Source organism: Phyllobates terribilis, unplaced genomic scaffold (genome assembly GCF_046119375.1).
Source record: "Phyllobates terribilis strain yellow unplaced genomic scaffold, ASM4611937v1 Scaffold_4__5_contigs__length_816908805, whole genome shotgun sequence".
NCBI classification, from domain to species: Eukaryota; Metazoa; Chordata; class Amphibia; order Anura; family Dendrobatidae; genus Phyllobates; species Phyllobates terribilis.
Window position 1 is genome coordinate 482875964 of NW_027362764.1, and position 27803 is coordinate 482903766.

The 27803-nt window shown below is 42.4% G+C and overlaps 1 protein-coding gene across 1 annotated transcript in view; it reads left to right on the forward strand.

The window, feature by feature from the left end:
- LOC141264384 (uncharacterized) overlaps positions 1-27803 on the forward strand; it is a 101546-nt gene that overhangs the window by 19512 nt on the left and 54231 nt on the right. The window contains exons 3-13 of the mRNA XM_073676677.1: positions 2719-3066; positions 3327-3450; positions 15417-15810; positions 17261-17338; positions 18034-18120; positions 18196-18249; positions 20793-20846; positions 22246-22299; positions 22684-22737; positions 26220-26273; positions 27083-27136. Of these exons, the coding sequence (XP_073532778.1) occupies positions 2719-3066; positions 3327-3450; positions 15417-15810; positions 17261-17338; positions 18034-18120; positions 18196-18249; positions 20793-20846; positions 22246-22299; positions 22684-22737; positions 26220-26273; positions 27083-27136 (1355 nt within the window). The remainder of the gene's footprint in view (positions 1-2718; positions 3067-3326; positions 3451-15416; positions 15811-17260; positions 17339-18033; positions 18121-18195; positions 18250-20792; positions 20847-22245; positions 22300-22683; positions 22738-26219; positions 26274-27082; positions 27137-27803) is intronic.

Here is a 27803-nt window from a genome sequence, read left to right on the forward strand (position 1 = left end):
AGTTGCTCCTGTGGAAAAAGAAAGTATTGCGTTAGTTGTAATCCCCTGTAATGCCCCCCTTGGCAGGTATAACCTCCAATGGACATATCACTATTTTATCCTCTTTTACAATAACTAAAAGAGCTTTTATTGTTCATCCATAAAGATATTTTATTTTTTTTGTTTGCACAATCCGTTTTTACCCCCATAACATCTTCATGTAGCTCTGGACTATGACTTAGCCAATCATTCCTTTATTCAGGTGTTCGTTGATGAATGTACTAGTTACTGTCATGTCAAGTCCACTTTAAGCTTAGCTACAGTCTTCTGATAGATGGTCTTACATTATTCTGAAGCACCTTTGAGGCTACTAGGACGAATTCATATTGGTCTCTTGGATGCCATGCATCCGAGGCTGTGAAGCAACAAAGCAGCTCTACAACATAACACAGTCACCACCATGCTTTACACTTGGTACCTGGTTCTAGTTGTAAAATGCAGTCTTTGGTTTTAGCCAAATTTATCTTCTGGTCCTCTGGCCTAATAACTTTGTGATCTTCACTCCTGATGGGGCAGAGCTGCCTTTAAATGATTGACAGTGTCTGAGCATACAAGCTTAGATCAGTATTCATGTACCCTGCTTTTGGGCACTGGCTCCTTCATCTGCTGCAACGTGCTTGTCATTAGAAAGCACATCACAGCACTTGTGAATTGAAGGGTCTTGCATTTGCACTCCAAAGCAATGGCAGGGTCTTTACAGAAGATAGTGAAGTCTGTTGTTGGGTTCACTTGGTGAGGTGGATTGTCTAAGCTTCAAGTCCACGTGGGTACATGAACACCAAGTGTTGATGGAGCAAGCAGGAAAACAAGTGAGCAGCGAGGACTTGGCACACACAGTAATCTCAGGAGCAGCAGGACCGATGAATCGCAATGCAACAGGGTTGAATCACAAACACAAAAAGCACAGATGGTGGAGCACACCAAACATAGAACTAGAGTCTTAATCCCAAGATACAGGTGTGTCTTAACGGGCCTTAAATAGGTCTAGGGAGATTATATAATTGATCCACACTGGGCAACTTGTGAAACCCGACATGGAGCACAACAGAAGGCAACAGACCCAGCGGAAGAAAGCAGAGCTTGGGACACCCGGGACAGGAGTGTATCATCTGTCATCTGAGCTTGCCAATGTGTGGTGCAGACTGACCCTGACAATGCTTTAGAGCATTCATTTGACATGTGCTATGCTTTGCTTTTTAATGACAAGCACATTGCAGCACTTGTTAGTTGAACAAGCCCATGCCCCAAAGCATTGGCAGAATCCCTGCAGACTGATCTGAATTTGCATGCTCAGACACCCTATTCATCACTTAAAGGCAGATCCGTCCCCATCAGGAGCAGAGTGGCGTATTCTTCTAAGGCTGTGTGCCCACTATGAGTTTTTCAAGCATTTTTACGGCGGAATTTCTGCAGCAAAAACGCATAAAAAACGCTTGGTAATACGTGCCCCATGTTCCCCAGTGATAATACACATGTGCTGTGCACATGCTGCAGAAATTTCCGCTGCGGATTATCATTGCGGAAAAATCCGCAGCATGTCCATTAATTTTGCGGAAGCGCGGCGTAATCGCCGCCATTGACTTGCATTGAATCGCATAATATCCGCATGACTACATGTGCACATGCGGATATTAAGCGATTCAATGCGCGGATGGTACCCGGGTCTGGAGAAGAGTAGAGTCTCCTCCAGACTCGGGTACCATAGTACCTGTAGTTAAAAAATAATTAAAAAAAAAACCAAACATTATACTCACCTTCTGATGGCCCTCACTCTCCTGTACGGTGCGTCTGGTGTCTTCGGCGGCTCGCGGTGGTGTGAAAGGATCTTCCATGACGTCATTTAGTCATGTGACAGGTCACGCGACCGCTGACGTCGGCAATCTCGTGTCCTGTCACATGACTAAATGACGTCATGGAAGGTCCTTTTATACCAGCGCGAGCCTCCCAAGACACCGGACGCACCGGAGAAGGAGATCGAGGGCCATCGGAAGGTAAGTATAATGTTTTTTTTTTATTTTTTACCATTTTTATTCTTTTTTTAACTATTAACTTGGTCACACTATGTAAATCCATGCCGGTTGCATGGATTTATATAGTGTGACCAGTTGTCAAGCACTTTTCCAAGTGATGCTAAAATCGCTTGGAAAAGCGCTTGATAACCCGCATGCAGAAATGCATGAAAAAACGCTTGACAAACGCTTCTACCTGGCAGGAAAAACGTATGTAAAATCCGCATGCATTTTTTCCAGCCAGGGAGATGCAGAAAAAATCAAGAGCATTTCTGCATCGTGGGAACTTAGCATTATTTTGTCTGAATCCTGTGCAAAGATGAGGAGCGGATCGGACATAACCGAGCAGGAAGCAGCGCCTGCATGTCAACAAAGGATTACGTGACCCATATTGAGATGCACTCATAGAATAAGCGCAGGTAATGAAAGAACTTTAGATAAGTAATTCTTATGAAGAGTTAGGGCTAAAATAATAATGGAAAACCCCTTTAAGTTACAACTTGTACATAGAAGTGTCCTGGAAACTAGCTGATATTATATATCTATTTTAAAATTAGAGATCTTATTAAAAGGTGTATCATCTCAGTAATGGCCCAGAATTATTTTATCTACTTTCCATTGCCCAAGTGAGAATATTGCATATTTTTATTTTTGTGTTTTCTACAATTAGATGAAATTGACTTACAAGAAGAGATCTATTCAGAGGAGAATGAAAATGGAAGAGGTCCATATGATAACTACTCATCGGGAGATGATTACTTGATAACTGAATCAGAAATTCCTTCCAGATCAAATGTTCCAGGAGGACATTATACAGACGAAGTTACATTTTCTGGTTACTATCCAGACACCCAGCTTGTGACAGAACAATCGGGTCCTTACCCATCCCCCACAGAATCTTATTTTGCAGCAAGAGATGTAACTACAATTACAACAAGAGTTCCATATCATGGTCGCACCACCCCAAGTGAGAACGAGGACAGTTTGCCAGCACCAGAGCTTTCCTACCAGGAAGAGGGTATTCTTTTTATTTGTCTTAAATTTAAAATTTGGGGACATTTTACCAAGAATCAGAATTTCACAGATACTTTTAATTACAACATATGATTCAGTAATTTAAAAAATATATATATTTTTCATACACTTTATACAATGCTGGAAGATACTTTTTAATTTGCATTATTTCTGTAACTGCTGTTCATAGATGTGAGTAATTATAGTACATACACAATTTTTTTTTCCACTGTCTTCTCTTTTTTTATCCTGTCTTTCTTTTAGCAACAAACTTAATTGAAGAATTTCGGGTATCCAGTATTTCTGGAGTAAGAATTGTTACTGGATCGCAAAATAATTTGAAAGCATATCAGCTTGGCTCGAGAGCACATGTTACAAGACAATCACGGTATTGTATTCTTTTAAGCCTTTAATTACTATTTGATGCCGATTAATAACATTTTAACCAAATGTGAAAGGTTTTAATAGCTGGAATGTTGGAAAGCAGAATCACGCTTATTATATGATCAAATACTACTAAAATAAAAGACGGAATAAAAACTCTTGCTTTTAGTATAGGCAAAATTTCTTAAGAAAATATTTTTTGTGAGCGATTTAAATGTGAGTTTTTTTTATACTGAAAGCAGAATCAGACTTTTGTTTCATGTCGTCTTTGGTACAAGTTAGTGATATTAGGACATTTATTCATATTTAATAGAAATATGTTAGAAATCTGGGATATATAGATTATGTGAATGCATGCTATGTAAATCTCAACAATTGTATAGCTCATACAAGCAGGAGTGGGCATACCACCTGTGCAGCCAGTTCGGCTGTACAGAGGCCTCTACATAGGGTCAGAGATGGAGGATAGCCCATCCCAGCTGTGCAGCAGTGCTAGACACTCAGAGGCCAGCGAAACAGAAGAATAAGGTATTTTTGTAAAATATCCCCTTTAGGAGCGTTCTGCGTGGGCAGGGCATGGCGGCACAATGCAGCAAGGGTTAGACAGGAAGGGGATGGGGCTTAGCTATTGACTGCTGCCAGCTAATAGAAGTTGCCTGTATCCTACCTGTAGAAGAAGGCCATAACGTATAACTAAATGAGTGATGTGTGTAGTACTAACATGTCCAATATATGAGTGACTGATTTATGCACCTTAAGTAGTGTGTAATTTGCATGATGGTAGCCTGTGACTAATGTGTGACTTGCATGAATGTGATATGTGACTAGTGCAATGTTTCTCAAACTGGCATTGGCCTCACCAGTGAGGAGCCATCTCGCTGTTAGTGAGGTAGAGCCGAGGAAGTAGTTTTCATAGAAGTGATTTAGCCATTTCAATGGCTGTAGCAATATTTAGTTTAGCAATATAATTGACATATATTGTGCTTCTTTGAATATTAGATTTGATTTAGGAGACAAAAAGAAAAGTAATCCCTTCATGACCTGAGCATTTTCTGTTTTTGCGTTTTTGTTTTTTGCTCCCCTTCTTTCCAGAGCCATAACTTTTTTATTTTTCGGTTAATATGGCCGTGTGATGGCTTATTTTTTGCAGGATGAGTTATTCTTTTGAACGACATCACTGGTTTTACCATATTGTGTACTGGAAAACAGGAAAAAAATTCCAAGTGCGGTGAAATAGCAAAAAAAGTGCAATTCCACAGTCATTTTTTAAAATTTTTTTACCACATTCACTGAATGCTAAAACTGACCTGCCATTATGATTCTCCAGGTCATTACGCATTTGTAGATATCAAGCATCTGCGGGTTCTTTTTATTTGAGTGGTGAAAAAAAATCCAAAGTTATTAAATAAAAAAAAAAAGTGGCGCCATTTTCCGAGACCCGTAGCGCCTCCATTTTTCGGTATCTGGGGCCAGGTGACGGCTTATTTTTTGCGTGCCGAGCTGGCGTTTTTATTGATACCATTTTGGGGTAGATCCAATGTTTTGATCGCCCATTATTGCATTTTATTGCAATATTGCATCAACCACAAAACATAATTCTGGAAAGTTCATTTTAATCAGTAGATCTTGGAATGATAATAACTTCCACAATTGGATGTGTTTAAATAAAATGTTCCTGTGCTGAGATAATCTTATACATGTGCCCCTGCTGTGTACTGTGTGATGGCTGTGTCTGACCGTGTATGAAATATGCTCTGATCATACCACATCTCCTGGGCAGGGGAGGAAGCAAAAGACAGTATAGACATTACAGCAGGGGATCACAGCTGATTCTTTTTGTGAGGTAAAACATCTCACTGCCTGTTTTTAAACAGTATTTTACTTCAAAGAAAGATCCACTTTTGCTTCCTCCCCTGCCCAGGAGCTGTGGTACGATCAGACCATATTTCATACACGGTCAGACACCGCCATTACGCAGGGGAACATTTATAAGATTATCTCAGCACAGGAACATTTTATTTAAATATATCAAATTGTAGAACTTATTATCATTCCAAGATCTATTGTACAGTGTCCATTTTAGGACATGATCAGATATCAAAATCAAACATCAGAATGATGTCAGTTTGAGGCTAAATACCCTGTCTGAGAACTGATTTTGATAAGTGATTCTGACAAGTGATTCTGACAAGTGATTTTGACAAGTGATTTTGATGAGTGATTCTGACAAGAGATTTTGACAAGTGATTTTGATGAGTGATTCTGACAAGTGATTTTGATGAGTGATTTTGATGAGTGATTCTGACGAGTGATTCTGACAAGTGCTTTTGACAAATGATTCTGACGAGTGATTCTGACGAGCCTCTGCTCCTGTCACTTCTCCTCAGACTGAACACTGACCTAAGATGGTTCCTCCCTCTTATACCTCCTTCTACATGTGCTCCCAGGATCTACGTCCTCCACCCATCCACTACATAGTTCCCCCTCTCTAAGTGGTACCTCCCCACTCCAGCCTGGGATCAGGGACTGTGCTCTCCCGTAGGAGCAATCTTGCCCTGTCCCCCGGAAATGTGGTGTAGTGTATGTAGTGTTAGGGTCCTGAGCCATACTCCTTCCTTACCTGAGAGTGAGGTACCACATCTCTGGATGAGATGCAATAACTCTGTGGCGACCGAACCCTCAGGGGTGCCACACACCCCCCTGGTAAAACACAGCACGTCCGCGGGCTGGAACAGAGCAAAAGACAAATATATTTCAAAGACATGCAAAATTTTTGAATGCATTCGCATAGAAGATCACAAACACAACATTTCTTCCCTTTATGGGAGGTTCTCTTTCTTTAACGTTACTGGTTACGTTTTCTCTTTTCAAAAATATTATAAACCTTTCTTCACATATATAAAACATTTCTTTTGCATATAAAACATTTTCTCATATAAGCATTCTTCTCTCTTTGGCATTTTGTCATATCAAAAACAATTTTCACATAAACTTTTCAAGTAAACTTTTACCAACCGGTCACAGCAATGTCTGCAACCAGGCGTCCATTTTTTTTCAATAAGGTGCAACTTGCGAACATGAATATGAGGGACCCGTCTCAAACCCTCAACGGAGGCCCTGGGGTGGCTGCAGGGCTTAGACGATCCAGATGCTGGACCTCGTCTTCGGCCACCTCCAACGGGTTTTTGTTCAGAGGTCACTCGTTGTAGTTCTTATAAAACCAATAAGGGGCACCCCAAGAGGTGCAACTATTTACAAAAAGTGGCTGTTCACAGTCCTCAGCCGGTCAGTCTTTGGACCCATTACGGGTAACTAGGTAAACGGGTAACGACACACAATCTTTGAACTTGCAGTGTCCATTCTGCATACCCTGACGGGTAACTTATATACATCAGAGTTCCAGCTACTATTCTTTAGTAGTGGTGCTCCCTATGGGGAGGCTCTGGTCCACCGCAGTCTGACCCAGCCGGGTCTTCAGCACTTTAGGATGTTGTCTCCACCCTGTGGACATTGAGGGCATACCAGCCCCTTACTCCTCGGTGAAGGGTGTAGGACACGGTGTCCCCGTGATACTGGTCTCGATCTGGGTGTCCCTCTGGCAGGCGGGACTCCACGTCTCTTCTGTTTACGAAGAGGTCCGTGTCTGACAAGGGTCCCGGATGAACCCCCATCCTTTGTTCAGATTGAACTTTACTACGGTCCCGGTGATTCGGGGACCGCTGGTGGTCTGCTTATCTCGGCGAGTTCGGGCCTTCTCCTCCATGTTCTTGGCCTCGAGCTGCTCCCACCGCACACGCTGTAAGTTGCGCTCCTTTTCAAATTGGACCTGCTGCTGGCGGCAGAACTTTTTGCGGCGGGCTGCGGCTGCCTTGGTCTCCTGGGAGAACCCCATCAAGTCCTCCCCAGAGTAATCCCACTCAAACTGGGCCTCGTCTTCCGGCAACTGGGAGACGGCGGCGGCGGGCCGCGGAGCGGGCAGGAGCGAAGGCTGCTGGTCCTCTATTCCCGCGGACCAGTCCCATTGGTGACGCCCGTACATCCATACGGGTGTCGGAGGGGGCGGTTCTTGGAGAGGGCTTAGGAGCGGGCCGGTGCCGCGGGTGCCCGGAGGTGACGGTTTCGGGGCCTGGAGGGCGCCTAGGACGGGTGCACTTTGGTATAAGTGAGGTGAGCTTGCAGCGGTGTCACCCAGGATTAAAGGGCAAGGCTCGGGCGTTAGGAACATGGTGACTTCAGGGGCGCCTAGGATTAGCGGTTCCATCAAGGGGCCCAGGAACAGGTCAACGCTTGCAGCACCCGGGACAGGGAGACTTCCTTTACCTGCTCCCACGGTTGCCCCGGCGTCACTCGCGATCTTCCGACTCTGCTCTTGATGCTCGGAGGCTGGGGCGCTGCCGGTGCCTGGCAGCGCTGCTGGCTGTCGTGCCGCCATCCGTTGCTCCATCTCCCGTTTCCACTCCTCTATGGTGTCCCTTGGGCCCTTGCCATCCTCCGGCCCAGGTCTTAGATACCGGCGCGGAGGAATTCGGTATCTTCCCGGGGAAGCTTGGCCACCAGCTCCTCCAGGGTATAAGGCTCTTTGGCCTGCAGCATGCCCCTGGCAGGGTCTCCGTTGCTGCTGCGGTCCATGTCCTTTCCCGGGTGCGGCCTGCCTGGACTGGTCCAGACCACACCATGTCTCCCAATTTTCCTTCCTCCGCTCCCCTTTTGGGGGCGGTTCCAGGGCAGTTTGCTGTCGGTCACTTCCAAGGGCAGCCCCCTCCCATGTCGATGGACACATCCACATACATAATCACTGCTGCTTGGGGCGGGCCCCGCTTTTGGCGCCATTCTGGGACCCAGGCCACGATGGGAGGTTCGGTACTGTTGTCTTTTGACTCGCACATATTGGCGCCCGTTCTTCTGGGGCGGGCGCCACATTCAGTACAGTGAAACAGTCTCTAGGCACACAATACCCGATGATAATGGGCTGGTTTCGTATCCTGCCGACTACGCCAAAGTTGACGCGCCCCCTGGGCCGTGGGGTACCCGGAGCTGGGCCTGTAAATGCTGGGGGTTGTAGTCACCGTGGCGGTGACCCGGTCCGTGACCCAGGGCGGTAAAACCAGGGTAGTCTATGTGTGTCTGTTATATATAGTCCGACTACGCCACCTGTGGAATGCGGTTATTGGGAAACGCCGCTGCGGAGCAGTCCGCTGAAGCTGGTGGTATGCGCAGCAAGGTGATGTAACTACCCACAGGAAGAGTGGAGCTTCATGGCTGTGTGTATGGATGATGGTGGTTATGGTGCAGCTAGTCAGTAATGACACGGAGTCAGATAGTGCAGTCCCAGGTCTTTTACTCACGATTGTAGCAGTTCCAGATACAGGGCCAGTGTAGGGGCCCACGGCGTCCTGTGTTCACGCAGTGAGGGGCTTGGTCGACCCTCAGGTAACTCTGGAGCATATTACAGGACCCCCTTCTGTGTGTCCTCTCTCTGGCCTGCTCCCTGCACCTCACACCCAGCAGCACTTCTATCCGGTATCCTCGGGCCTTGGCGGGCGACGTGTGTTCCGTCCCCTGGGTCCTATGCGGCTACCTTCTTAGTATACTGGTGTGGACTTGTGGCCTGCAGTACTTGAAATGCTGCAGCCTCCGGTTTCCTAATTGGGTCTTGTAGCTCCGTGCTAGTTGAGGGACCGGTTCCCTTTATCTGGCCTGACCCCCCTACTCTTCTAGTAGCGGCGGGCGTACGGGTGGCTTGCTGCACGGCCAGTACCCCTAGGGTCCATTCGGTTCCTGGAGCCTTCCTGCTCCCTCTCCTCTCTTCTCCTTCCAGGGTCAGGCCTTCTGACTAGGCCCGCCTCTGGAGCAGAGCTCATGCAGAGCCTCTGCTCCTGTCACTTCTCCTCAGACTGAACACTGACCTAAGATGGTTCCTCCCTCTTATACCTCCATCTACACGTGCTCCCAGGATCTACGTCCTCCACCCATCCACTACATAGTTCCCCCTCTCTAAGTGGTTCCTCCCCACTCCAGCCAGGGATCAGGGACTGTGCTCTCCCGTAGGAGCAATCTTGCCCTGTCCCCTGGAAATGTGGTGTAGTGTATGTAGTGTTAGGGTCCTGAGCCATACTCCTTCCTTACCTGAGAGTGAGGTACCACATCTCTGGATGAGATGCAATAACTCTGTGGCGACCGAACCCTCAGGGGCGCCACAGCAGCAAGCAAGGTCATGGCAGGCTGTAAGCTTGTTTGAAGAGATGGGTTTTCAGGTTCCGTCTGAAGGATCCAAGTGTGGCGGATAATCAGACGTGTTGAGGCACAGAATTCCATAGGATGGGGGATATTCGGGAGAAATCTTGGAGGCGATTGGGCAAGGAACGAATAATTGTGGAGAAAAGAAGGAGCTTGGGAGGACCGGAGATTACGTAAGGGAATGTATCGGGAGATTACTTCAGAGATGTACGGAAGTACAGAGGAGAGAGGTGATGGATGGCTTTGTAGGTCAGTGTTAGTAGTTTGAACTGGATACGCTGGGCAATTGGAAGCCAGGGAAGAGATTTGCAAAGGTGGGTAGCAGAGGAGTAACAAGGCGAGAGATGGACCAGTCGCGCAGCAGAGTTAAGAATGGACTGGAGGAGTGCGAGAGTGTTAGCAGGTAGGCCACAGAGGAGGATGTTGCAGTAGTCAAGGCGGGAGATGATGAGGGCATGCACATGCAGTTTAGTAGATTGAGGGTTGAGGAAAGGACGGATTCTGGAAATATTTTTGAGCTGGAGAGGACAGGAGGTGGCGAGAGCTTGGATGTCGGGTTTGAAGGACAGGGCAGAGTCAAGGGTTACTCCGAGGCAGCGGATTGTCGATACAGGGGAAAGAGTGATGTAATTTATTGTGATAGAAAGATCAGATGGGAAAGATATGTGAGATGGGGGAAAGACGATGAGTTCAGTTTTGTCCACATTGAGCTTGAGGAAGCAAGAGGAGAAGAAGCAGGATATGGCTGATAGACAAGCTGGGATTCTGGACAGCAGAGAGGTGACGTCTGGGCCAGAGAAGTAGATCTGGTTGTCATCAGCGTACAGATGGTACTGGAAGCCATGGGATTTTATGAGCTGTCCCAGGCCAAGGGTATAGATTGAGAAGAGTAGGGGTCCTAGGACAGAGCCTTGAGGGACTCCAACAGAGAGGGGGGCGGGTAAAGAGGTAGTGTGGGAGTGGGAGACGCTAAATGTGCAGTTAGAAAGGTATGAGGAGATCCAAGATAGGGCAAGGTCTTTGACGCCCTGCAGAGGACAGGTCAAGAAGAAGGAGTACAGAGAATTGTCTGTTAGCTTTGGCTGTAGGTAAGTCATTGGTGATTTTGATAAGGGCAGTTTTGGTGGAATGGTGGGGGCGAAAGTCGGATTGTTGGTTGTCGAAGAGAGAATTAGATGAGAAGTGGGAGGAAAGTTCAGCGTGAACATGTTGCTCAAGGAGTTTGGATGCAAATGGAAGCAGCGATATAGGGCAATAGCTGGACAAGGCGGTTGGGTCTAGGGATGGCTTTTTGAGGATGGGCGTGATTGTGGCATGTTTGAAGGCAGCGGGGAAGGTACCAGAAGTTAGTGATAGGTTGAAGAGATGGGTTAGGGATGGGATGAGCGTGGGGGTGAGGTTGGGGAGGAGGTGGGATGGGATGGGGTCGAGTGCACAAGTGGTGAGGTGTGATTTGGAGAGGAGACGAGTAAGGTCTCTTTCCGTAATGTTTGGAAGGGAGGTTATGGTGGAAGGGCAATGGTGTGGACAACAAAGGGGTTGCGGTGGTTGGGCAGTAAAGACTTGCCGTGTTTGGTCAATCTTGTTTTTGAAGTGTGTGGCAAACTCCTCAGCAGAGATGACAGAGGTCAGAGGAGGCAGTGGAGGGTGGAGAAGAGAGTTAAAAGTGTTGAATAGCTGTTTGGGGTTGCAGGATAGGGAAGATATGAGGGTTGTGAAGTAGGCCTGTTTAGTAAATGTGAGTGCTGATTTATATGCGAGTGTTGCTTGTTTGAATGCAGTGAAGTCATCTTGAGAATGTGTTTTCTTCCAACGCCGCTCCGCAACCCTGGACGCTTGTTGGAGCTGTTTAGTGAGGTTGTTGTGCCAGGGTTGCCTATTGACTCGTCGTGCTCTGCCATGCATAAGAGGGGCGACCAAGTCAATAGCTGATGCGAGAGTGGCATTGTAGAAATCAGTGGTGCTGTCTGTGTCGTGGAGTGAAGATATGGATGTCAGTGGTAAAATAGAGTCAGAGAGTGTGTGGGTGTCTAGATGTGCAAGGTTTCTGCGGGGGAGTGCTAGTTGCTGGACATACGTGACAGGTGAGGAGGACAGGGATGAGAAAGTGAGTAGATGGTGGTCAAATAGGGGTAGGGTGGAGGTTGTGAGGTTAGATAGGGAGCAGAGTCAGGTGAAGATAAGGTCTAGTGTGTGTCCATCTGTGTGGGTGGTTGAGGAGGACCACTGAGTAAGTCCAAAGGATGAAGTAAGCGACAGGAGTTTGGATGCTGTTGACTGGAGAGTGTCAGTGGGGATGTTGAAATCGCCCATGATGATTGTGGGAATGTCAGCAGAGAGAAAGGAAAGAAGCCAGGTAGAGAATTGGTCAATAAAGGCAGTGACCGAGCCTGGAGGTTGGTATATGACAGCCACTTGGAGGTTGGAGGGAGAGTAGATGCGGACAGAGTGGACTTCAAAAGAAGGCAGAATACGGGAGGGTAGAGGGGGAGTAGGGCTAAAGGTGCAGTTGTTAGAAAGGAGAAGACCCACTCCTCCACCATGTCTGTTACCCGGGCAAGGAGTGTGGGTAAAGTGCAAGCAACCGTAACACAGCGCAGCAGGGGAGGCACTGTCGGAGGATGGCAGCCATGTCTCTGTGATGCCCAGGAAGGAAAGATTGAGAGAAGTAAAGAGGTCGTGGACAAAATGGAGCTTGTTTAAGAGCGGGCAGGCATTCCAGAGTGCTCCAGAGAGAGGGAGCAGGGGGCTGGGCGTCAGGGGCAAGGGTTTTACGTAGGAGAGGTTGTGGTAGTTTGCAGTTGGTTTGAAGCGATAGGTGGGGGAATTGGTGGATGGTGCAAGCTGTGGGGGTCCAGGATTGGGAGATATGTGCCAGCAGTGAGAAGAAGCAGAGAGAGGGAGAGCAGATGGGAGAAGGAGAGTGTCCGGCTTGTGTTATGTTTTGGCAGGATAGACCTGGGGTTGAGGAGCAGGTCTGTACATGAGATCAGGTGGGGAGGTAAGAGGGAAGGAGAGATGATGATTTGAGGATGAGGATTAGTGGGGCAAAAACAGTAAGGGTGTATGTAAGCATAATGAATGTATAAGTGTGAATGAGAAAGAGAATCTAAGTACAGTTAGTAAATAGTTATTCGTACCTTCTAGTCACTTCTGGCCCATTTATGGCATATTTCATTTTTAGACCCTTAAAAAGCGACCCTTTAGAAGCCAGACTTGGCTCGCTTGATTTATGGAGCTCTGAACAGCACATGAGATAGGTCAGGTGTGTGCAGGAGGGTAGGAGCCACAGGAAGATTTCTCACAAAAGCATGGGTAGGGGGGGGGAGTAATTAGGACACAGAGGCTAAGGCTGAGTTCACACGATGCGTATTTCATGCGTTTCCGCGGCGTTTTTGCAGTTGCGTAAACGCCGCGGAAACGCATGAAAAACGCATGGTAGAAGGGAAGCAATGTTCCCCAATGGAAATCCGCATGTGCTGTGCCCATGATGCGGATTTTTCCGCAGCGTCAACGCTGCGGTCAAAAATCCGCAGCATGTCAATTAATTTTGCGGAAACGCGGCGATTTCGCCGCCATTGACTTGCATTAGAACGCGCCAATTCCGCAAGACAGCATTTGTACTTGCGTTATTGGCGCGTTCTAATATGCGGATGGTACCCGGGTGTGGAGGAGAGGAGAGTCTCATCCACACCCAGGTACCATTAAAAAAGCTGTAAAAAAAGAATAAAATAAAAAATAAATGTATTCTTACCTTCTGTCGGCCCGCGCAGCGCTCCCGCTTGGTTCCCGGCACTTGCAGTGAGTTGTAGGACCTGCGGTGACGTCAAAGTCATGTGACGGGTCACGTGACGCTGACGTCGGCAGGTCTTTCAATTCAAAGTTGCCGGCAGCCGGGAACTTTGTAAAGCAGGACAGCGCGGGCCATCAGAGGTAAGTATATACACTCTCTCGGGTCACACTATATAAATCCATGCTGTTTGCATGGATTTATATAGTGTGACCTAGTTGTCAAGCACTTTCCAGGTGATGCTAAAATCGCCTGGAAAGCGCTTGTCAATCTGCATGCGGAAACGCATGTCAATCTGCATGTGGATCCACATGTATTCTGCAGGAAAAACGCATGCACAATCTGCATGCGTTTTTTCTGCCAGGGAGATGCAGAAATGATGCAGAAATTTTCTGCTTCATTTCTGCATCGTGTGCACATACCCTCAATGTATTCAGGAAACAGATAGTCAGGGACCAGTGTATATTGGGATCAAAGGATTGAGGTGATGAACGTGCAGATGGGATCAAACATACCAAGGACAGATAGAATGAAATTAGTAGGGATCAGTGGATACACAGCAGATATTGGATGCAGGGAACATACTGGGAGACAGATAGATACAGTTTGGAAAAGACGGTCAGATATGCAGCGTGGGGTTTGCAGATGGAGTTTGCACTACTCTTCTGGATTAATCAGTTGACTTCTGCTCTGGAGACTGATCTTTCTTCATTTCCCTTACTGTTTTGCCTGCCTCTTCTTGATTCTGATCTGGCTTTTTTCCGACCTTGCTCTCCGATTTCATCTTTAAGTAGTAATTTCCTGGTTCTGACACTGACCTGTTTGAGTACTCTAGACAGCTTGCTCCACAAATCAGTGAATACTCTGCAAATATAACCTGGGAGTCCCTGTAGCAAAGTCCTGAACCCGGCATAGGGGTTAAAGGGTAAAAACCAGACTTGTCTGTACCAAGTCTGACTGTGGAAGCCCAGGTTAAGCCGGTGGTGCCATTTTAAATTTAATATATGATTGTATGTTTTGTTTTTTAGCTCAGTCCACAGGTATTGTCGTGATAGACAATTATTAAAAGATCCTACTGGTATTACAGTAAATAAGATAATGTTACATATTGCTAACCTGTTACGGATTCGGGTGGTGGAACCTCTGTGCTGTAATACAAGGAGGGACCAGAGGGGCACAACTAAGTGCCTACTTGGACCGACCCTGGCCATACGGTGGCTTAGTCAACTCCGTGAACCAAGGAGGGACCGGGAAGGTGAACGAGGTGCCACTCTGGGACCGACCTTGTGTGAGAGCAGGCGACTCATACGGGACAGATGGCCGAAGGCGATAGGCACAGCAGATGAGCACGGCTGGTAGACAGGCAGGTGATGCGGGTAGACAAGCTGGCGGGCATGGCTGGTAGACAGGCAGGTGATGTGGGTAGATAGGCCGGCAGGCACGGCTGATAGACAGGCTGGTGGGCACAGCTGATAGACAGGCAGGTGGGCACATCTGATAGACAGGCAGGCAGGCACGGCTGATAGACAGGCAGGCGGGCACTGGAACCTGAGGGCTGAGGAGAGTGTTAGCACACAAACAACAACCTTGCAAAGGCACCTCCATTTTGGAGGAGGTGCCTTATATAAGGGCAGTCCTCTGGCCATTGGCAGGGGACTCTTTAGGACGGCGCGCGCGGCCCCTTTAAGAGGGCGGGAGCGCCTGCACGCGCGCCCTAAGTACAGTGCCCGGGGAACTGCGCGTGGTGCGCGCACCCCGGGCAGATGCAGCAGGGGAGCCGGAGGATGCTGGACCGGGACCGCGGCAGTGAGGGGATCGGCGTCTCTGCCCGGCAGGAGGCAGAGACGCCGACGCTACATAACCTATATCCAGATCAGCTGTAGCTGCTATTTGTCACATACAGAATTTGTCACAATTTATTTGTTCTTCTCTCCCTCTTTTAGGCTCCTTTTCCCCTATGGAGTACCGCATGAATTTTCATTAGTCTCCACTTTTAGAATGAAAGAAAAGACACCTGAAGAGGTTTGGAATCTGTGGGAGCTCGAGTCAAGAAATGGAGCTGAGCAGTTTAGGCTGCGACTCTATGGGGAAATGAACGCTGTAGATGTGTACAGTGCGGCTGCATCAGGGCGAGATAAAGTTACGACATTTGAGAACCTAGACAAACTATTTGATGGAAAATGGCACAAACTTTCCTTGAGCATTCGGAGAAATCAGCTTACCCTTTATGTGGACTGTCAACAAGTTGGATCATCCCCGGTCAGTTTATATGGTGCAATTAAGACGGATGGCATCAGCACTTTGGCTCGTAGAGTGAAAGACGGTGCGACAGCTAATGTGAGTAGGGTGTGCAGAACTTATAGAGGGCCCATCACACAAGATGTTGTGGGTAATAATGGAGGGCAAATCAAAATAATTGGTTGGTAGCTTTCCTTGCTTCTCATTTGAATGGCCACTGTTTGCCAGCTCTCCCATTGTTCAGATCTTCATACCATGTGAATATGACCTAAATATCACTAGTATTGTTTTCCGCACACATAGTGGTGCTTTATCAGAAAATGTATGCACTTCTTGCTTCATTCACATCTTCAAACAGCTACCTCATTAGGAGAGTGCACTATTCTGCCCACCAAAAACAATGGACTCCTGACACAATGGAGTTTTCTTTTGACAATTGTTTATATTTTCTGCTAACAAATTCCCATTTAAATCAATCCGGGGATTAGTAATAAATAAATAAATTAAAAATAAATAAATAAATATATATATAATATATATATAAATATATATATACTGTATATATACGGTATTTTATTTTATATTTTTTTTGTAAAAAAATACTGGTGTGAACAGAGCCATGGCTGTTCACATTCCATTTTTTGTTTCTGTTAAGCAAGTATACTAGGATAGGTTCCATCATCTACCCTATGTAAACTCTAATAGGTTCCATAGGGTTTCATTGTCAGATAAAGGGCAAAAGAGTATGCCATCGGCCACAGGTTTTAAACCGATATTAAACCTATAAAGAAAGACTACACATGCCTTAAATAGTATAGAAATATAGCTTTAACATATAAAAATATTTAAAACATATGAGGGTGGAGACACAATATTACAAATAGCAACCAAGAAATGAGTGCTTATGTTTACATTAATCCTATGAATCAAAATATATCTAAAAAATGGCTCCAAAATACAGCAATTAATATAGTGTTGCAGGAAAAAAAAATAGTTGCAGACCTTATGTGTTTGTGCCCAATGCGTGTTTCGCCGTTGCTTCATCAGAGGACAGATATATAATTAGTAGAGTTGGTGTGAGTGCAATAAGCAGGACCAGGTCCAATGGTCATGTAAGTAGTCTATGGCCACTGTATAGGAGCCCCGAGAACTGCTTCCTTGGCTCTTCTTTTGATTAACCAACCCAGTGTGAAGTCATGTGACATCTCGCCAGGTAGCCTAATCAAAAGAAGAGCTATGAATGCCAGGAGGTAGAAGCCGGTTCTTAGGGCTCCAGACCACAGACTATTAACGTGGCCAATGGACAATGTCCTGCAAATCAATTTGCACCAACTTTAGTCATTAACTGTTCAATATGGAATTACTGTTATTCAGATGTCATTTGTCACATGTAGTCTAAAATGACATCTCTGTAATAGATGGTCCTGAAAAGATGTTGAATGAACATGTCTATTGACAAGTGTTTAGAAATTATATACAATGTTAAGCAGCCAACCCTGTCAAGGGCCAAAATAATTAATGTAATTATAATATTTGCATCCAATTGTAGATTGACATACAGCAACTGGACATTTCAGCAGACGTGGCAAGGGCAGAGGAAGCTACGTGTTGTGAATTAACTGGAGTAGTAAGTTTATTGGGTCAACTTGTAATAGTTTTACTATAGTTTATAAATTATTGACAAGTTATTTAAATGAATTCTGATAACATTATAAACAATATGAACTGCAATTTCTACAAATGTTTTCTTTTTAACTGTATGTTCCATGAATTTGCAAAAATTCTACAAAAATAACAAAAACATAAAGGACACCAATAGTTTATGATAAAGTTAGGTCAAAAGTAATAGAAAGAAATATTTAGCAAGTACGGTGGTCATTGAAATAGCTTGGTTTCTTTTGCTTTATAAATAAAGATAAAAGGGTATATCTAGAGTATATTTGTACTTACAATCTGTTTGCTATGTTTCTCTCTGTTTTTTTAAGATATTTATATTGTTTATAGTGATGAGCGAGTATGTTCTGTTAACCCTTTTGGCGAGCATGCTCGGGTTTTATGTTTAAGTCTCTTTGTGTGCATGATTTGCGACTGTTTGACAGCTTTAATACATGAGGAATGCCTAAGAAACAGGCATTCCTCACATGTATTAAAGCTGTCAAACAGTCGCAAACCATGAGCAATGAGTGAGGAAAACATAACACCCAAGCACGCTAAAGATACTCGGAAAACACCCGAGCATGCTCGTAAATCTCGAGTAAGAGCATGCTCTCTCATCACTAATTGTTTATTAAAAGTTTTCCTTTGTGTTTCTTTTGTATGAAGTGTTCAGATTTAGGTGAAAGCGGAGCACCAACCAGTTGTAACTGTCTTGCTGGTGAACACGGTTTCCCTGGGTTTCCTGGATCAAAAGTAAGGAGAAATCACATCAGATGTGTGCACATAAAACAGACATTTTAAGCTAAATGTATGGCTTATATTTTATAGGGTGAAAAGGGCAAACAAGGACCAGAAGGTTATATAGGAGCTTATGGCAGACAAGTAAGTGCACGTTCATGGATATTTATAATATGGTAAATTGTTTATGGAACTTTAAATAAAAACTTGGGGTGTTTATTAAAATGAGCCAACATGAAAAATGTCTTCAGTGCTTCACTATAGGAAATTATTAACTAGTAATTACCGGTAGGAGGTGAAAGATCTTGATTTAATTGGGCCGATTCCTTGTTTACATATTTGTTAGTGTTAAATATACTTATTTTGTATATTAATTTATTCAGGACTTTTTGCCAGATGTGATACTCCATAGAAAATGTCACAATGTTTCTTATAAAAAATGTAGTGGTTTATTGGATTGTCCACCAAAAAGAATCAGTGCAGCAAAACATAAAATAGGTGAAATATTTGTCCATAATTAACTCATTAGAGTAAAGTTTGTTCCCCATTTTTCCTGGGATCCTGAATGGAACTTTGCATCTGTCTGTGTCAATACCAAGACCGAAGATGTTGCAGGAATGGGAGCACGTATATCAGGCTTTTATTCATGAGTAAATGTTCAAGCTCCGGAACCAAAAGTAGCACACGTCATTCTCTGTGTGTATGAGTAGGCCCAAAATGCTATCGGAACAGGAACATGTGACAACTGTTGCACGTAGACCCTTCTAATGAAGTGAGGGAGGAGCGAGCCCTCTGTATGTGTCACGTGGTTTATATATGTCCCACATAGCACCTGTTTTTTATATATGGCGCTGCCATCTACCCTGAGCTAGGTGTACAGAAATAACACTTGTAATGTCGGCTAAACCTTCCATGAGGGTGCGGCTATATACCCAGTACAGAACTGAAATTAGAAATTAATATTTGATTATTTAACAGTTAGTCACTTTTCTTTTTTCTTTTGCGATATTTGCTGATATTTTTTGTGCCAAGCTCATCAAAATGGCACACGTGGTTCATGAATTTTTCGCAAAGTCAAAAATTGTGTTTTTAAAGGGGTTGTCCCACGAAAAAGGGTTGTCCCACGAACAAAGTATATTTTTATTAAGAGATCTTATCACTTGTGATAAGTGAGCATACAGATGAAATAGCAGGGGCTTATAACTGCTGCTTTCGGAGGTTACACATATCCTTGCCTTTTTTATCACAGGAGTGAGTGTTTCTGCCGCATCACCAGTCCTGTGAGCTAATCATAAATCAAATCAGTGACATATAAGCTCTGTTGCCGCTGAAGCTCCTATGTCACTGACTTGATTTATGATGAGCTCAAAGGGCTGGAGAGGCAGTAGAAATACTCACAGCAGGGAAATGTGTTACCTCAGGCAGGGAAATGTGTTGCCTCAGAAATCAGCAACTACGAGACCCTGCTTTGTCTTCTGTACACTCACTTATCATAAGTGACTTATACTTCCACCATGGCCAGGAGCTGTGGATGTGCCGACCATGAACTGGAGCAGCTTTGTATGGTTGGACACAGCCATTACACAGTACATAGCAAGGGCACATTTATAAGATTATCTCAACACAAAAACATTTTTTTAGCACATTCAATTGTGGAACTTATTTTATTCCAAGATCTATTGATTATCATGTACTTTGTTTATGGGAAAACCCCTTTAACCATTGTAGTGACTTTTTAGTGCAAAATGTCTCATGTTTTGCAAAATGTCACAAGAATTGCTGGAGTACATAGACTCACTCAAGGGGAGGATTGGAGTCCATTTGCAACAATTGTTTTGACTTTTTGAAATGTCACAAATGATTAATCAGCAAAGTGGGAAGATGAATTCGATGCAAACAATAAAAAAGGTGAAAAATACCAAAACCTTGACAAAAAACTGGTACAAATACAATAATGAATCAGCCTTTCAGAGTTAAGTGGTAAATCCTGGGAACCAACTACCAAAAAGGACGACTTTTTTCTTACATTGTTGTGTGTCTACAATATTATAGAGTACAACACAGGTTGTGGGGACTGAGTTGCAGGAGTCCATCATTATATTCTCTATCTAGGTACAGGTGTAATCATATATGATAGAAACCAAATGGTTTACCTTTCATGGTGAAGAGCGAAATAGTGACAGTGAAGTATAAAATGAAGTACCATATATAATAAGGTATGAAAGTAAAATATATAATAATGTCTAGAATACAGCACTAGCTCTGCCGTGTAACAGTGAATGCAAGTGTTAAAGGAAATACTTGTGCAACAGCGAATCAATAGGAGTGTCATGAAATATCAGGCATAACAAATAGTACAATAGCGGAAAATAAAGGTGTCATTGATTGGACATGTTGGATTTCAACATGCCCTGTCTTTTGTGAGATATGCTGGTCACACCATAGTCATTTTACAGGAGCCAAGACACAACACCTCCAATTCTTGTCTTCAATAGTTTCCATGCGCAAACCCCTCTAGGCTCTGTTGGATGACATAGTATGCTTTAGCACTGAATGTAACTATCAGAGATCATACCCAAATGCTTGAGCACCAATGACCCACACATGGTTAATTTAAAAGACACATTAAATAACTGTGATACATAGTGAGAAATATATTTTACTACATATTTGCATCTTGTTTCTAGGGATATAAAGGCTTTAGAGGAGCACAAGGAAGAGGCGGTGATACAGGACCCAGGGTATGTATTCCAAGCCGAGTATATATGGTACTTTGTGCACATTCCTAATTTTCTCACATGGATCCTAAAAAGGATTTTTGCAATATTTCGGTCCTAATCTCTACATAGCAACAACTTCAGCCCAATGTAACAGGAGACAAGCATGGACTCTTACTAGATTGTAAAAATCTTCATTATCCTACGTGCTTTAGACTCCAAAACCCACATTGGGGCTCATCAGTATGGAATAGTAGGGGACTTCAGTTGACCTGCATAGGAGCTACATTCAGAGTTGTCCCCTATTAGAAGTAATATACAGCCAAAATTTCAACTTGGATATTTCTTTGAGCATGAATATGGCCAATCACATCTTGTGGGGATCTTGTTCTGAGATCATCATAAATCAATCAATCATAAAATCAAACTAATTTTTGTAGTACAATTCAATACAAATATTTATACACTAAGTATCCCAGAAAAGGGACCTGTCCAATCTCCTGTCATGTCTGTATAATAATTGCATAAAATGGCATCTTTTCTTAGAACTCGACATGTTACCCTTCCTCCATTATATCTGTATGTGCATAAATAGACATCTAGATGTTACCTCTAGATGTTACCAAGTGCTGTAATGTGTATTTCTGAATGTTGTGCTCATACTCACTACTGAAACTATCAAGATATTTTGACAATGTTGTTTGCATTTTTTCATTTACATATGATCAACATGTCTATCAATCCTGTGATTTTCAGAATCCACAACTTTTCCTTCAATTTTAATGTTGAGGAATGTATTTTTTTTATTGGACGTAGGACTAGAAAAAGCGATTTGGACTAGCAGTTACTTACTTATTTTATTGTGTGCATTTTAACATTTAACCACATTTTTTATATTGCTGGTTTGCCCTGTAACTGGGGCTGATATTTTAGCCCTAGTTAAAGGCCGAGTTCGGCCATATGCCATAGAACTGGTCTGGGTTTGCTAACTCCATGCTGCTCCTGCACCCTCCCAGCACCCAGCGATCATATAATCACTAGGATAGGAGGAGGATGCGCTGATAGGACTTCCTAAACCGTATACACAGCGCTGAACAAGTGCTGGATACAGCATTCGGGAATGCAGAGACGGCAATAAACCATCTCCGCCTTCTCTATAAGGAGTCTGGATATCTCTCACAGCTAGCTTTGCAACATGATCTCTGTGCAGCTGTTTACTGTGCACTGTCATTCTAAAACATGTTTGCGCAATGATGTGCAGATCGGCCTGCCATTTTAAAATGTTGGGTAATTAACAAGTAGTTAACTTGACCAGTATATCTCGAATGATTAAGATCACACCTTAAGCTACACGGGGGAGAATACTGGATATGTCAATTGTAATAAAATTACTCTTTTTACTATTGTTTGCATTTTAAAACAGGGAGACCCTGGTGCAGATGGCTCTGAAGGCCCTTCTGGGTTTCCAGGAGAAATTGTAAGTTCCTACTTTTACCTACAGGAAATTAATATATATATATAGTTGTAATTTTATATATATATATATATATATATATATATATATATATATGTGTATAGTTATATATATATATATATATATATATAGTTATGGATAAGTTAAAGTTATAGAATGAAGTCAATCCTGGAATCATTGTGTGGCATTCATATACATTCCTAGGAAATCAATTGTCACACATTATATACATTTTTATTTATTTCTGCCTTGTTTTATTAACTAAGTTACTGTGGTTTTGGAGAGGACCCCCTCCTGTTATTTTCCCACCTTGGTTTCAATACCCATAATACCAATTTAATGACATGTAGAATTATTTATGTATCTGTGTTTTTCTTCATGTTGTAGGGTTTTGTTGGTATTCCTGGAGAAAAGGGTATACAAGGCATACTAGGAAATAAGGTAAAAAATGAACCCAAGTTACATAGACTTGGTATTGGTATTTACAAGACATGTAATAAAATGTCTGTGGATTATGCAGCTCCAAAAAAGAAGTATGTATCTAAAGGGTTATTTTGTATGATCAGGACATAGCTGCTTCTAAATGGCTAATCGGAGTTTTTCACTACATACTGTACACACATCGCCAAGAACAGAAGGAATGAAGAGAGATGTCAGAAATCATAAACTTTTACTCAGTTGCTTCTTTGCTTATACTTCTTCTCCTGCTGCCCCATAGCACACAGGAAGCCATCTTTTATTGTTTTTCATATAACTATATCCAGTATGAAGTAAAACAGCAGCTAAGATTTCCCCTATGTTTAAATACTACACAATCACAGTCTTTCTCCACACTACTATTTCCCAGCTCAAAAGCCGGAAGTCTCCAACAGCTGTAAAAATAAGGAGACAGTGGAGATCCTAAGTTCAATTTCCCTTTAAGAGTGTAATATCTAATACCACCAATGCAAACAATGTTTTACAGTTTTTGATATCCAAAGTCTTTTGCGAACTACAATGTCTACTTTCACAATAAACTTGCAAATGGTAGAGGTAATGCTATTATTATTTATTTTTAGAGCACCATTGATTCCATGGTGCTGTACATGAGAAGTGGTTACATACAAAATCCAGATATCACTTACAGTGAACAATCGAACAATGACAGACAGGTACAGAGGGGAGAGGACTTACAGTCTACCGGATAATGGAGAAGGAGACAGTAGGTTGAGGGGGTTGCGGCAGCTCTGGTGGTGGCCAGGAGGCGTAAGCTTGCTTGAAGAGATGGGTTTTTAAGTTCTGTCTAAATTTTCCGAGACTGGTTGATAATAAGACATGTTGGGCACCGAATTCCAGAGTGTGTGGGGTGCTGTGGAGAAGTCTTGGAGGTGATTGGGTGAGGAACATATAAGTGTGGAGGAGACAAAAAGGTCCGGAGATTACGTGTTGGAAGGTGTTGGAAGGTAACGAGGGATTAGTTCGGAGATATATGGAGGAGACAGATTATGAATGGCTTTATAGGTCAATGTTAGTAGATTGAGCTGGATGAAATGCTATCCACCTCTTTGAAATTGCCTTAAATTTAAGGAAACATGTACACATTTAGGTGAATTATTGTTAGAGTATCATAGTTATTGGATTGAATAAAATTAATCGGAAGAGTTCATCTAAAAACAGCAAAAAATTAAAATGATGCTCTAGTACCAATTGGTATTGAGGATTGAAGATGACATTATTCTCCGCTAAAGGGGCATATTTTTTATCCTGCCCCTTCTCAGACTGCCATGTTTTTCACTCCATACATTGTAGAAAAGATGCATGAATCAATCTGCAACGTTTTAGCATGGATAAATACATATGTAAAAAAATGACCTCAGTTAGGCATTATAGATATTCGTTTTAAAAATATGAAACCCAATAAAAAAAAATTAGATTTCCAGTGTGTAGAATTTACATTCACCTTCAACATGTAAAACTACTTTAGAGCTACTCTAGACTGCAACAAACCCTAAACCCTACACATTTATACTGTCCATTGCTATCAAACAGACATTCGCAAATTTCTTCGCGTTAATTCAGTTTTGCTAATCATTTTTTAGCTAAAAATAAAAGTTCATAACATCTCAAACAATTACAACGAAAAGCACCAAGATATTAGAATAAGATCCTAAAAAAGAAATATGAAAAATGTCCTTTAGTGTACATTAACTGTGAGAACAGTAATACTATCTTACATCTATATTGAGCAATCATTAGAATGGATTGTACTCTGAAGCACACGCTCATCTCCAGGTGCTCTACCTCGTCTCATGTACTGGTCCATGTATAAGAAATTACATCCTTATACTTTCTAAAGTTCATATTTGTCACTTATTTTTGTTAAGATGCAACTGTGGAATTAATGAAGTAGGAATATAAGCTGTCATTTATAACAGCTTCACATAATAGGGGATATGGGCTTGTAATCACACAAGTCAGTCATCATCAATCTAAACCTATTAACAGAAAAAGGAGGATTCAAAACAAAAAAGAAGTGACATAAGAACTCCAAACATACATTTCCTTAAAAACTAAAGGTTCTATTATTTTTGCTTTAGCATTTTTTTATATTAACAAAAAATATATTTTCAAATAAATGCAAACATGCCAAACAATATCGGAATATAAATAAGGGCAAAATTAAATAGTAACCTTTGTATTATTATTTTTTATTTAAATAAATATTACAAGTGAAAATAAAAAACTGATCTTTCATTCTTAAAATTCTCAATTCATGGTTAAAATCTGTTTTCACTGAACCCAGACTTTCCCATTACTAAGATCGGAGATCACTGTTGGTGCTCATAAAGTTCTATGGAGGACTGTAACTGTTCCTTCAGAAATTCCAGAATAATGTCTTTGTCTGCCTCCAGCTCCTCGCTCGTCCTTCTTCCTCCCCTCTCCATACATTTGTAAATGCTCAAACTGTCATCTCAGTAATGGGAAAATCTGTCTTCACTGAATACAGATTATATCCATGAATTGAGAGTGAAAGTTCAAACCAAGAGGAGAAAGAAGGTAATTTTTTAGTGACATATATTGCATAGTTTCTTATTTTCATGTGTACTATTGACTTAGGAAATAAAAATTAAAACAATAGTTAAATGTAAGACAGTACATATATAAAGACTAAACGGAACGTCGTCCTAATTAAATATCTGCTAAACGCTTTGTTTATCGCTCCAGGATTTATTTGTGATAATATAGTTAAGCATGCAATTTAATAAAGTAGTAGACTCATTTTAACATTTTTAAAGAATATTTGTAAAAAATGAGAAAAAGAGGTGGAAAAGGGAAGCAAAATAAATTGAGGATCTGTCAGAAAAACAACCTTTTATAAGTCTTAATCCTCAATTCTTGGAAGACTAGCCTGGACACCTAGGAGTCTAAACTTTATCCGCCGCAGAGTGATTAAGAATGTTCTATATCAAAGAAGTTTCCTGCGCGGTCTTACCCTTTGTGCAGTACTTGGATGGCTTAGGTTAGGATTAGATGCATGGGATGCGTGTGGGGTCTCAAACGGTGAACATAGAATTCAGAATACTATTTAGAATTTAGCTTGCCAGTTTAATATAATGTTGTAGAAGTAAAAAAAAGTACATATATACATGGCCAAAACCTTATGAATACAGCATACATGAAAGAATTAGACAAAGCAATGCAATATTATAAAAAAAATTGATAAGGATGGTAGGAATTTAACCCACCTCATTTTTTAGTTCTTACTTTTTAGAGGTGCACCTAAAATTGAAGGCAGGGACTTGATTGGTCACTTAGGGCAACTCAAGCAGTTTTCTCTTCAATTTATTAACAAATGCTTTAAAATGGTATAAAAGTAATAAAAAATAAGTCTTGATATACAATTAAGGACTGACAAAGAGACTAATGACTTCTGCATGTTACAGGGTGAACTGGGATTGACAGGGCCGCAAGGAGAAGTCGGTGAGAAAGGAGATCATGTGAGTGAGTTAAAGTATACAGTCTTCTTGGAGGGCAAATAAATATCCCACTCTCAGTTACCTGTCTCAATTACATGTATTGATGAGAATTTAATAATTCTAATAGGAAGAAACCGAAGGAAGGAAAAACTTTTACTACCATATCTCAGAACTCTGTAGAAGTTCACTGAATCCAACAATTATGATAAACATGTCCTTAAAAAATTGCATTAAGTGGTGGTCCTAACTGGAATTCCTTTGCTCAAAATGAAGCCCCCTGATAGAGAATAAGGACAGGGGTTTCCTTTATGAGACAACCCTTTTACTGTGATTTATAAGTATATAGGAACACATGGAGTCTACCAGTCTGGAATACTAGTCTTGGGGACACATATACTGACCTAGACCAGGTTGCTTCGGGCATTTATCTCTGCTAGTCACTTCAAATGAAAAGTGGCAGAAAATGTTAATAAAGTATACAAAATGAAGCTTGGAAGCCAAGTCAACTTTTCACCAAAGAAAGTTGTAGCTATTGGAAAAAGTGACAAAGCCTCTTGAAAATGTTACGTTCCTGGTGAATGGCACCTTTATCAAACCCGAAAGCTGGTTTAACTTCACCGATAAAACTATTTCCTTTTAGACAATGAATATTTTGATGCAGATAAAGCCACTTTTTCGAATCCCCTTAATATCAAGCTGATTTCAGCTTTATTCTTGTCTGTTTATTGGTTCATCGTAATGTGCATTTCATTGGGAATGTCTCCTGCTTTGCTTATTTCAGTCTGTGATTTTACTAATAAAGTATATACTTGATGAACTCTTTGTTCTAGGGTGGCATTGGAAAGATTGGTAGTACTGGTATAAGTGGAGCTCGTGGGGAAAAGGTAAGTTGATGTGTTCTTTCATATGTTGACAACCTATTATGTTCACAGAAGATAAACCAGTAGACATGTTTGCATGATGTATTTCAATGGAATTCTTCATTGCTTAAGACATATTTAAAATCATCAGAGTTTAACTTTCAAAATGTAAAATACATTTAAATCCCAGCACAAGTTTACAAATGGCTGACAGATCACTATAAGGCCACGTCCACACGTTCAGTATTTGGTCAGTATTTTACATCAGTATTTGTAAGCCAAAACCAGGAGTGGGTGATGAATACAGAAGTGGTGACGTGTTTCTATTATACTTTTCCTCCGATTGTTACACTCATGATTTTGACTTACAGATGCTGAGGTAAAATCTTAATAAATACTGAACGTGTGAACGTGGCCTAAGACAGAGTATGCTATGTGCTCAGGTACAATCCACAGACAGAAATCGGTCTTTAAGGGGTTCTTCACCACTGGACTACTTATTTTTTATAGCTCTAGTCTGCTGTGCAAAACAATAAGAAAACATACTTACCTTCCTGACTGGCGCTGCTCTGCCGATTTACCAGCTGTATCTCCTGACAGTCACATGACCGCTGCTTCCAATCAGCATCTGCCGATCGGCTACAGCTTTTTATATTTCATTAGAACAGATTTCTGCCCTGACGGACTTTAG